The sequence below is a fragment of the Drosophila innubila genome, assembly GCF_004354385.1.
Source record: "Drosophila innubila isolate TH190305 chromosome 3R unlocalized genomic scaffold, UK_Dinn_1.0 2_E_3R, whole genome shotgun sequence".
NCBI lineage: Eukaryota > Metazoa > Arthropoda > Insecta > Diptera > Drosophilidae > Drosophila > Drosophila innubila.
In genome coordinates, this window is record NW_022995380.1 from 3,856,483 (window position 1) to 3,869,206 (window position 12,724).

Below are 12,724 nucleotides of genomic sequence, written 5' to 3' on the forward strand. Positions count from 1 at the left end.
TCGCATAGACACTCACACACTCACACACATAAACACACACACAGAGCGGGCGCGCTCAGGAGAAACTGCTCGTGGTGCGGAAATTCGCCGCGCTAAAATCAAAATTCGCTCACGATTTCTGCGCTCGCTGACTCGCGGTAGTTTGTCGCCGGACGCTAGCTGTTTAGGTTCGCAGGACATTTGTGAACGGCAAAGCGGTCATATCCTTTCGACAGCCGGTCGCTCAAACACCGTGTGCGCTGTCGCGGCTGATTTTCGCGATTTACTTCACATTGTCAGCTAATTGATTCGACAAATGTATCACAGATTATGTGCGGAATAATTTCGTTTTATATCGAACCATAAACATAAATATTTATATCGAGAATTGTGCTTCCAAAGTTTTGAATATTACTTAAAACTATAAATTAAAACACGAAGGAAAATACAAACAACAAAAAGGAGTTCGACAACAACAAAAATATTAATTAAACAATACAAAACTCAACCAACTTAGGAAGTAATAGTGAAAAACAAAACATTTAAAAGTCTCACAAGGTGCAAACTAAAAAAAAAACAAACATTTATTGCGAATTATCGAATCGTCGTATATCTTCAGACGATTCTACAACAATTTATTCGCTAAGGTTCCCAAAAAAGGTTAGTATATATGTGAAAATCTCTTAACAAAGTTTTATAAAATAGTACCTAATAAAGTTTCAAATAATCTTAGTATTATGTAGTATGAAATTTTGACCTAAGAAATAAATTTCCATGACAAGTGCTATCAAACGAATTTCAGTGTTGCTTATCTAATTGTTTTAAATATAATATTCCCAATGTTTCATTAGAAGATAAATACATTATATATTTTATAAGTAAAAATGTTGAATACATATTGTAAACCGAATCGTAAATCTCTTTTATCGTTAATTTATACACTTTATTTCTAGCATGTGCTTTTAAAAATTATTCAATTTAATTCTAAATTGGAATTGGACAGCAAGAGAATCAATTATATAATAGAGTACATAATACATATCATTTAATAGAAATCGATTTAATTGACCACATAAATATTAATAAACTGTATTTTAATTAATTGATTATTAATTATTTTACCCGCTTTTAGCTTAATGAAACTCTAAAAAACGGGAATTGTATATATATTGTTGATTGTTGTCGAAAGGGCGCCATATATAGCTACTTCTATAAAATAACCCAAACATCTAATATGAAATATATTCGATCCATTTCCTCGAAAGCATCGTATGTGCATTTTTTTCGAAAATAAAATTGTTAAAAATCTGGAATATCACTATCTCATATCCTTATATATATTCATACAATTATGCTATCATTAACATATATCTAGTAATAATCTTAATAACTGAAGTCGCTATGATTCCGACAGCAATTTAGAACAAATGTGTTCGATATCACTCAAAGGTAAGAAAGTTAAAAGAAATCTTCTCAAACACACGACTCTTTAGCGGATTTAGTTATACATTTGTATGTTGGTCAATTAGAGCGGGTCAATTTTTTTTCTCACTGTGACTAGGGTGTTAGTATAAAAGTAGCATCACTGTAATAAATTCATTTAATGAATTCGACTAGTTTACTAATGTTTTTTTGCTTTTATGGTTGAATATAGATATATATAAATATATTTAGTAAACTAGTCGAAAAGGGTACCCCGACTAGAGATATTCCAGTAACATACTTTCAGGAGCTTGTTTTTCTTTAAAAATTAAAACTGCTTTTACCGCTAATCGGTTTGACCGATCTTGATGCGATGAAGTAGGATGAAATTAGGACGATTACCAAAAATAGCTTTATATCTTAAAGCTCGTGGGTGTGGTGGTATTTTGCGATTTGCAGGGGTCGTGGCAAAAATTTAAAAACAAACTTGGTCAGAGTGGAGTCTCTAAAAGTCTGTCTACAAAATTTGGTTGCTCTAGCTCTTATAGTTTCTGAGATCTAGGCTCCCACACGGAAAGACATGAAATTATCGGCAGTTGATGCTGATCAAGAATATATATACTTTATAGGGTCAGAGATACCTCCTTCTGCCTGTTTCAAACATTCCAACGAACACAGTATTCCTTTTTACTTGTTTTTTTTTAAGTAACGGAAATAAAAAGCGTCCACTTGTAATATACGACGTATTCCAGACACTGTTGGTCTAATATCATTTCCTAGCAGTTATATGATATAGTGGACCAATTTGAACCAAACTTGGTCAGCACGTAAAAGACCAACCCAGATGTATATTCTGATGATTTAATGCAAATCGGTGCACTAAAATAATATGAACGGCCTCTCCCACTGTTAAACAAATACACAGCTTATCTTATGACTTTAATATGAAAGAAATGGGAGAAAGAAAATCGACAGTCTATTCATTACATTAAATGTTTCAAATTTATGTTAAAACAAATCACAGAAAAGTAGAAAAATATTCTATTGTAGAATTAAGATTATGTAACCTACGATAATTTTTTCAAAACTTTTCGATTAATTGACTATAAACAAATTTTGAGAAAGCTATGCATACTAGAAGTGTCAATTGAGTATCAATAGAGTAACTAGACAAATTTCACTGGTATATAGCATTTTATTTTGCATCAGCATCAACAGCCGAGTCGATATAGCCATGTCCGTCTGTCCGTCCGTCCGTGTGACCGCCTAGATCTCAGAGACTATAATAAATAGAGATACCAAACTTTCACCAACAGACTCCAAATTCGTTGGAGCAGGTCAAGTTTGCTTCAAATTTTTGACACGCCCCTTCCGCGCCCGTAAATCGCGAAAAACGGTCCGTCCGTCTGTATAAACACAAGGATCTCAGGGACTATAAGACTGTTGGCAAACAGATTTCTTTATACTCCACGCAGATAAAGTTTGATTTAAATTTAAGCCACGCCCTCCTGTGCCGCCGCAAGTACTTTTTTATATATCTAAATAAGTAACGAGTATCCTATGGTCGGGATCACGATTTTAGCCTTTCCCACTTGTTTTTTTACTGTATCATATTAATAAAAAGACTTAAGTATAGAGTCGAACTAAACAAGTTATAGATTGGATTAGTCATTAAGCTCTTAGTGGTTGGATCAGTTCTTTTAGTCAAATTAGTAATATACATCATATATTTTACAACCCCTTCACAAAATATTCATTTCTCCTGCAAGATCATAAGCAGTTATCGAAAAATCCATATACACGACAAAGAAAATATGAGTACTAATACCAAAATATTCGTTCTCTTGACATTGTAAGGAGGAATTATCCTCAGATATTAGATGCTAATATGAGTACTTTTAAAAGTATATCTAAAAAGACTAAACAGAAATATTAGATATCAGAAATATCAGGAAATCATCTTGTGATAGAAAGCAAAAAAAAGACCTTAATATGAAAAGAACGCAGCTTGAAGATATCGAGAAAATATTGCTGATATCAAAATTTCGAAAGTGATGAACTCTCAACAGGTGTGACTTTGTGACCTTTGGCCATTCCCACTTAACACATGCTACAATTGGCAGCAGACAATAGAAACTTTTTTTTATTTGGAATGACTCTTTTAGCCATTTTATTCTTTTTAGAATTAACCCAAACAGAAATAGACCACACACACACGCAGATAGGAAAAAAAAGCACATACATATTAGGATATGGAATTGTTCCCACCATTTGCACATACATATAAACAGACAGTCAGACATAGATATGTACGTACAGTTGTAGATGTTGGTACACTGCGAGTAGTTCCTGTCGTTGACCTGCATTTACCAGACTGTCCTGACCAGTCCTGCCTGCCCCATTCCATCCCATCCCATCCCATCTCGCCTCCTACAATCCCAGTCTGAGTCTGAGTCTGTGTCTGAGTTCGATACGAGGCCAAAGAGACGATAAAAATAGTAAATACAATAAAATTATAATTGTATATAGGAAAATCACAAGCTTTAGCACACACAGGCAAATAAAAAAAATATATATATATGTGTGTGTGTGTGTGCATACATATATGAATAAGCAGGCAGCCGGCCGGCCATTACAGATGTATGTATGGAAGGAGTATGTAAGGAAACTCTTGTGTTTATGTCTGTATGTAAGCCAGTGTGGTGCTCAGTAGCAGCACCAGACACATTCACAGACGAACACACACACACACACACAGATATATAGATATATATGGACGGACATCGGCACATATGGACAAACTTGCTGTAATTCTTTTTATACACATATATTTCTTTCATCTTTTTCTGTTGTTACTAGATTTTTTTCCATACATTGTCCCAGTTCGGTTCGTGAAAAGTTTAATGGCACGCCGGGCTTGGCCATGGCCAATGGGCAAGGGATTCGGGCGGATGGGCGGGCAGCAGGACGGACGTACACTATTCGAAAGAGAAAGTAAAAATTCTTTTGCTTTAGCTTTTGCTGTGGCTGCTGTTGCTGCTGCTGAATGGCAAAAGACCTTGCAATTTTTATACAGTTGTAAAAGTTTTATTCGATATGTGTTTGGTGGCAAGTGTGCGGGGAAGAGGGGAAATGGTAAAGGGGGGTCAGCTATACAGCCGACACAGTTATTTGCCACTCCATTGGTTATGAGCTTCAATGTCTGCGAGTGTGCTTCACAAAGACACATACACACATGCATCTACTTATGTGCATATGTAACATACATATGTATGTATATACTCAAGTATATAGGTTGTTGAATTGAAGGTTAAGGGCACAAACGTGAATGCCCACAATAGTCATCGCTAATGGCAGTAATCCAGTTAAACACTTCTTAATGTTTCAATGTGAAACGGTTTAAGGACTCCCACTTGATGTATGTGTGAGTTCCGTATATAATTATATCAATATCAAGTGATGCTATCATTTGTTGATGGTCCTTTCCCAATATTCATACGTTTCATTTAATTGTACTTTTAATTCAAGTGTTAATAATGTACAATATATTTATGGATTTTAAAAGCAAAGAAAACCTAATAAAAGTTGTGAGACTAGAAATGAAAGTACTTTATTAACAAAAAATAGCTGAGTTATTTGTCCAAACATTAAAATTAAAATTATTTATGAATCAAGTAGGTATTCTGGCATAATAAAAAAATCACTTATGTTACTTAATTCTTTATCATTGACTATATTTGGTGACAATTTCATAATAATTAATAATGAGATCCTTTGACTGGAACTTATTTAAAAAATAAACAAGCTCGAGTATATATTGCAGTGTGTGAATTTCATCTATTGTCAAAATAATTACTTAAGTAAATTTATGTATATATATTTGTTGTATACATTATTTAGTTCACTATCTGGCTTTTGTGGCTAACACAATCAAAAACAACAGCAAACTACAGCTTCTTCTGAGCACACTAATTGTTACTCTTTGACTCCTTTTGCTGCTCTTAAGTCATAGCTCTCTTTACTCTTTGCACACTCTCGCCATTCGCACACACACACACACACACATGGCCAAGTCTCGAGACTCGAGTGCCGCCTTTGCTGCTCCAAGTTTTGTTTTGCATGTCGCTGTGTGTGTTCGTGTTCGTGCTAGTGTGTGTGTGTGTGTGTGTCCAGGTTTGTGTGCTTGTGTGCGTGCTCAAAAGAAAGAAATCATGTGTCAGTCATGCGCAAAACGTGTTTTTCATTTTAAAATCGCGTGTCCCGCTCCTTCAAATGGCAACAGCAACAGCAGCAGCAGCTCCTTTGCATGCCTCGCACTTGCTAAACTGAGACGGAGGCGGAGCATATTGTCATTCGCTTTTGCTTTTGCTGTTGCTTCTGCTTCTGCTTCTGTTTTTGCTGCAAAGATACAGACACGTCGGGCTGCCATCATCTTGAGTCTAACCTATAACCACTTAAGGCTTGAATATTGCAGAGAACGTTGGCTTCAGACCTGGCTTGGATATTTGGGCTTGAAACAAACCATTCTCATACTCAACTTCCTGAAAATTGCAATGCTGCACCTGCTCCTGCTGCTGCTGCTGCTTCTGTTGTTGCTGTTGTTGTTAATGTTGCTGGCTTTTATGGTGGTAAGGGGCAACGCAACAGGCTACATCTGATTGAGCTTGGATGGGGTTGTTTTTTTGCCAATTGCCATCAAGCGAGAGCTTCCCACGAAAAGTTTCATGTTGTCGTTGTCGCAGTTGTTGTTGTTGTTGCTGCTGCTGCTGCTGCTGTTGTTGTTGTTATCGTTCTCCGCATACACGAAGGCAGGTAAACAAGTTATAAATCGTGGCATTCGTGTGCTTCGGCTCTGGGACTCGTGAAGCCGCCGCCGATGGTGACGATGGTGACGTTGGCGAATGGTTTGTTCTTGTTGCTTATTCGTAGATTCTCGCGGCTCGATGTCTGTGTCTGTGTCTGTGTCTCTTTCTGTGTATGTGTGTGCTGCAATTTGGAGCAGGCGCGAACTCAACGCACCAATTAGCATATTCCATTGTCTCTGTGTGTGTGCGTGTATGTGAGTGTCTTGTATGTGTGTGTGTGTGTGTACTCAGGCCTTTTCATTTTTGGCATTCCAACGACCTCGTCGTCGTCGTCGTCGTCGTCGTACAACGAGTTGTTGGTGGCATGGGGGCGTGCCACAGTTCATTTCGCCGTGCAAATACAACTCAGTGAGCGGTGTGAGAATTTTTGATATCTGTATTGGTATGTGCGAGCGAGTGTGTATGCCTGTGTGTGTGTGTGCGGTTTATTTACATCTACCTCGCGAGCTGTCCGTAAAACTTTAAAGCGCGACGCGATTTTATTGGAGCTTCGTGCGAACATGCGACTCGCCCTGTTGCCGTGTCGCCCTGTTGCCGTGTGGCCCCAACAACCCCAGTGGCAAAGTACATGGCGCGCGCATTGAGCATTCGCTCAACATATGTACATGCCATGTATTTGCCACTAGCGAATGGAAACGCATTATTTTTGGCTATGTGCTGCATTCATTATATGCGTACTGTGGATACGTGTGCATCTTAAGTGTGCCACAGTCCCACTTTAATTAATTATACCCGCTACTCGTCGATTACATGGGTATATTGTATTCGTTGGAATGTATGTAACATAGCATAACGTAACACATATAACATATCTATATTCTTGATCCACATCAACAGCCCAATCGATCTTGGACTGAACCAACAGATATAACAGCCTATGAGAGCTAGAGCAACCACACGAGGCACACAGACACCCACTGTCTTGTAGATAAAACTTCCTTTCAATATTTCCAATTATCATATCAAGTCTCATCAATATCAGTAAAATATAGTTCAGGTTATGGCTGTTTTACGTTGAAAGCAGCGCGAACGCCCAAAAGTATGCAATATTTTGTGTACAATTAATGTATATTGAGTTGAGTAAAGGGTATCTTTTAGTCTATAAGTGTTTTAACTTATCTAACTTAATAAACGCCTAATTGTATGCAATATTTTCAATACAATTAATGTATATTTACATTGAGTTCAGGGTATCTTATAGACTGTACAAGTTTTAAGTCATTCTGAACTTAATCATGTTCATATTTTCCTGTTTTAATGGTAAACACTCAATTTAAATATTTGCAAGTATAATTAAGATCGGTTTAATATAGCTCTAGTTATGTCTGTTTTTAATAAACGCCTAATTGTATTCAATATTTTGTATGCACCCTTTTAATATTTCCAATTATCGTATCAAGTCTCATTGAGATTAGGTAGGCATATCGCTAGTTATGTATGTTATTAATAAACGCCTAATTGTATGCAATATTTTGTGTTCTGATTTTAGGGTATCTTATAGTCTATACATGTTTTAACTTATCTGAAACTTAATCATGTTCTTCTTTTGCTTTTCTTACAGAAGTCAAACTGTTTGATAACGGCTTGAAGTTGGATATTTCCAGCTATTCCCACATGAACATCCGCATGGGGACAAAGGGCAAGCGGCCACTGCGTAGCTTGACCCCCCGGGACAAGATCCATGCGATCCAGCGCATCCATGATGGCGAATCCAAGGCATCGGTGGCCCGGGACATTGGTGTGCCGGAGTCGACACTGCGCGGCTGGTGCAAGAACGAGGACAAGCTCCGCTTTATGTCCCGCCAATCGGCGGCTGATAAAATGTGTGCCGATGCATTGGTGGATAAGCTGGATGGCTCCGCTGGTCTGTTGGGGCCACCAGAGAAGCGTCAGCGATTGGACAACAATTCCCTGCCATTGAACTTCTCGAATAAAATGAACTTTGATGAACTGGCCTTCAAGCGCTCGCCCTTAAATGGCTTGGACTATAGTACAAATAAGAGTTTATCCGACATGAACTACAACGGACTGCCAGTTGATTATGTGGGCTTCAATGGAGCCGTGAAGAACAAAGTGTTTGGTGCAGATATTTCCCGGCCGGGTCAGACGGATCCATCGCTCAATGCCATTAGTCCACTGTCGAGTCTTACACACTTGTCCGGACTCAGCGGTATTTCCCAATCCCCGCTAGCGATCAGCTTCAATGAACTAACCTCAAACCTTAATCTGCTGGCCCAGCTCAACCCCGGATTGGCGGCCATGTCCGGATTGAACAGTTTTGCGGCAACAGCCAACACACTGCGCAATCCAAAGCCAGCTCAGGTCAGTCAATCCCAGGTGCAGAGTCCGCGCAGTGACAGCGGGGAAAGGGAGAGGACTCCAGCGCTGTCCGTCAAGAATTGGGCGAAGCAAAAGCCATCGGGCAACAGCTTGACTCCATCCGACTGTGACACCAAAAGTGGTAACATCAAGAGTCCGAGTCCTTCCCTGGCGCCATCGCTCGTGGGCTGTGTGGCACCTCTGTCGGGCCTGCCCGATGATCCTCTGCTCTACTGGCTCAAGTCACAGCAGGCGATGCTCGGCCTGAACAGCCTATACCCGCCGCCAGTGTCAATGGGCGTCACCAGTCCGCCCATCCGATCATCCACACCACAGCAGCAGCAGATGAATCAATATGCCAACACTCCACCCATTCCATCGGCTCCACTAACTCCATCGTCGACACCATCGGGTAGTCTGGATGACAAGAACACAGCATGGTACAACTGGTGCAAGGCCTTTGGCGCCAGTCTACACTCTCTCAATCCGAATGCGGCCACACTGGCAGCTCTCCAAGCGAATTCCCTACAACATCACGCCTCATCCGGCAGCGCAGAGGCTTCGCACATGGAAGACATCGCCAAGCCGCCGTTTGAAAACATTCTCTACTCACAGCTAACTAAAGAGACTGGAACTGGAACTGGAACTCCGTCGGTTCGAAGTCTGTCATCCAACGAGCATAACCATATGGAACCAAACGATGCGACGACAGATCCCGATGCTGATCCCGATGCTGATGTCGATGCCGATGCAGATGGTGAAGCAGCCGGAAAGCCCGAGGATCTATCAGCGAAATCAGTGAAGACAGCCAGCTCCAGTTCCACCCCTAGTCCCACATTGGCATCCCCAAGTCCAACCAGTCGCGAGCAGAGTCCCGAGCCGAGTGCGGAGGTGGGCACGAAGCCGAGCAATGCCGAGGGGAACACTGTCGGGGAGGATTGCAAGAGTGTGTTGAACAACATCATCTATAAGATTGGTGCATCCCACAATTCAACGAATCCCATTAACACGGATGTTGGCTGCGATTCCGAGACAAGTTTCACAAGTGATAATCATCATCATCATCATCATCATCACCACAACAACAACGATGTCAGTGCCAGCAACAACAATAACAGCCACAACAGCAACAACAGCAACAACAACAACAATAACAACTCGAATAAGACCGATGAGGAAGAACGCGCCAAGTACATGAACTTCACTGGTGACATGGACATGGAGAGTGCGGACATCGAGGAAGTGGTGGCAATCCGGCATGGCGAGAAGTTTCTCCAGTGGCTGGAGAACTGCAGCAATCCACGTGTGACAGCCGTTCAACTGATGCAACTGCGATTCCTGATCGCAGCCATCAAATCGAGCAGTGATACGCCCTCGGGACAGGGCAATTGTCTGGCCGAGAATGATGACAATTTGCACGAGGATTCAAGTAGAAACAAGTCGCGTCGCCGGAAATAGGACAAGCCGAAGTTGGCGCTTTCGGAGCCAGCCACGGATACCATTGATGCAGTCGAAATGGAGCCGAGAAAGATGATGACTGAGCTCGATATGGAGGAGAGGCGAAGATGGAACCAATCGAAGCTTGGTGACTTGAGCTGCATCTCTTCGAACTTCGCCAACAGATGTCAACAGTTCACGCCAGCCGTCTATCAATCGTCGGCCACCCTGCTCAGCTCCCTGATCTTCCCTCCCTACGAATTTGTACACTGTGACCTCGATCTCGACGATGATCCCGATGACTGCCAGATAACGGGCGAATATCAACAGACCGATGAGCCCGATGAGCCCGATTCGAGCAGTGATGAGAATGTACAGAATGACTTAGAGTAAACAATTTCTTCCATCTCATTAAAGTATCTATGTATATGTATATGTAATTGTGTATCTGTATGTATGTTTTAACTATACTGTAAGCTGATCCAGAGCCGATGCTCGAATTTGAACTATGAATTGCATTTGGTTAATGTTCACAAGTCTTCTTTATGTTAACTACTCACGTACACACACACACACATACACTCGTACTTAGCCTTGTATTAACTAACTAGACATAGGTAAAGAATAATATCTTGTAAATACTGGTAAAGATTCATGCATTTTTTCGATTATTCTTAGCATTATTTGAACTTATCTTTCTTTATATCAAAATAAACAGATATTTAATGTTTTTATGCATACTAGAAAAATGTTAATGCTTGAAGTTTTTAGTTATAGTACATATATCTAAGAACAAAATAATACTATAAGACAGACAGACAGACAGACGGACGATCGGACAAACAGTTAGGCGGACAGAAGCGAGTCAATCGTATTGATCGGATTTGATATTAGAAACTTTTTATTATTAATTAAAATACTCATGCAAATATTGAAACATGTGCTCATAAGAATTTTACCAATTTGAAATCCATCAAATATTCAAATAAAATGAATTTATGAATTTATAAATGTAGACGTATTCATTTGGAAACCATGTTTAATAAAACATTTGAATTAGACAATTTTTATGAAATTTTTCGACTATTTCTTTTAAATAATCTACTTATCCTACTTAGGATGTGGAGAAAAATTGAACTACTAACATTACATCAAGTAAGTATTTATATACGGCTCAAAAAACTTAAGGCTTTCATTCACAATTTGCCAACTTCAAAATGGATTTTATAGAAATGTTTGTTGAAAAAGAATTGGCAATGCAGGACGTCATACGTAGATCAGAGAGGAGAAAAAAGGATGAGAAGAAAATATAGCTCGTAAAGAATTGAAATAATGTTTTCCTTGGACAGGAACTAGTCGGAAAGGCTATAGTCGAGATCCCGACCACAGGATACCCGTTACTGACTTCAATATATATAAAAGTGCTTTAGATAAAATACTTTTTTTCTCTGAAAAGTTTAATTTGCCATAACCGCCGCTCTACTTGTCCGATCTTGATGCGATTCAGTGGGATAATAGATAATACTAATAGATAATTATCACAAAAACCGTATTATCTTAAAAACTGTGGGTGTGGTGGTTTTTCGCGACTTGAGGGGCGAAAGGGGGCGTGGTTTAAATTTGAAACAAACTTGATCTGCGTGAGGTATATAGAAACCTGTGTTCCAAATTTGGTTACGCTATATCTTATAGTCTCTGAGATCCCCTTGTATACAGATGAACGAACAGTTTTACAATATTTGCGGGGGCGGAGGATGGCGTGGCTTCAATTTGAAACAAACTTGATCTGCGTGGGGTATATAGAAGTCTGTGAGTGAAAGTTTGGTATCTCTATCTCTTATAGTCTCTGAGATCCTTTTGTTCATACAGACGGACAGACAGACAGACGGACAGACACACATGGCTATATCGACTCGGCTGTTGATGCTGATCAAGAATATATATACTTTATAGGGTCGGAGATTAAGTAACGGGTATAAAAATTGTATATTTTCATGATCAGTAAGAGCCACGCCACCAAGCCCAAAGATTGGATAAATATAATGCTATGTATTTATGGCTGCTTAAAGTTATTAAGAAAATTAAGCGCCTAAAAGTATGCAATTAAGTATGATATTAAGAGTGCTATTCCGCTTCAGAGTTGAAAAGGTTGAAGGTTTGCTTTACTTCATATATAAGATTCCATAATTAAATTTGCTTACAATTTAGTATGAAAGGCCATTCTGTATACACGCAGTTTGACATTAGAATCTACTCCCGAATTATCTAAAACTTGTTAAAAATGCAATGGAATTTAAAATTAAGCTACTACATTTCAATATCAATATAATTAAATGTACAACTTTTTAAAACTAAAATCACTTCAAGTTTAAATTAATTCACTAATAATAAAAATTTAATTTTATAAATTAAGACACGTACAGGGTTAAGTGGGGATTAATCAATTTGCAAATCAGTCATTGGTACGTTGGAATGTTAGTTAAATAAATAAAAAAATTTAATCTTGGATAATATAGGTTACGGGACAATGACACGTCTGGATCGCGAGGAAGTTGCGAATATTATTCTGAAATATTTGACCTATTGGAAGCATAGACAATTTGTACATTTTTAAAATATGATAGATTAACAGTACTGGACGTTTGTTATTGTTATTTTCCATCAGATATTCAACTCATTTATTTTGGGATAATAATTGTAGA

The 12,724-nt window shown here is 39.0% G+C and overlaps 2 protein-coding genes across 2 annotated transcripts in view; one reads left to right on the top strand and one right to left on the bottom strand.

Moving 5' to 3' along the window:
- Positions 1 to 12,724, bottom strand: part of LOC117792226 (coiled-coil domain-containing protein lobo) — a 34,268-nt gene that overhangs the window by 19,628 nt on the left and 1,916 nt on the right. The gene's annotated exons all lie outside the window — the stretch shown is intronic.
- On the top strand, positions 7,881 to 11,097 carry LOC117792227 (protein distal antenna). The gene has a single exon (XM_034632281.1). It carries the CDS (start codon positions 7,881 to 7,883, stop codon positions 10,041 to 10,043), a length of 2,163 nt encoding a protein of 720 aa, XP_034488172.1. The 3' UTR covers positions 10,044 to 11,097.

Coding starts and splice junctions, on each gene's coding strand:
- LOC117792227 (XM_034632281.1), top strand. CDS start 7,881: ATGAACATCCGCATGGGGACAAAGGGCAAGCGGCCACTGCGTAGCTTG.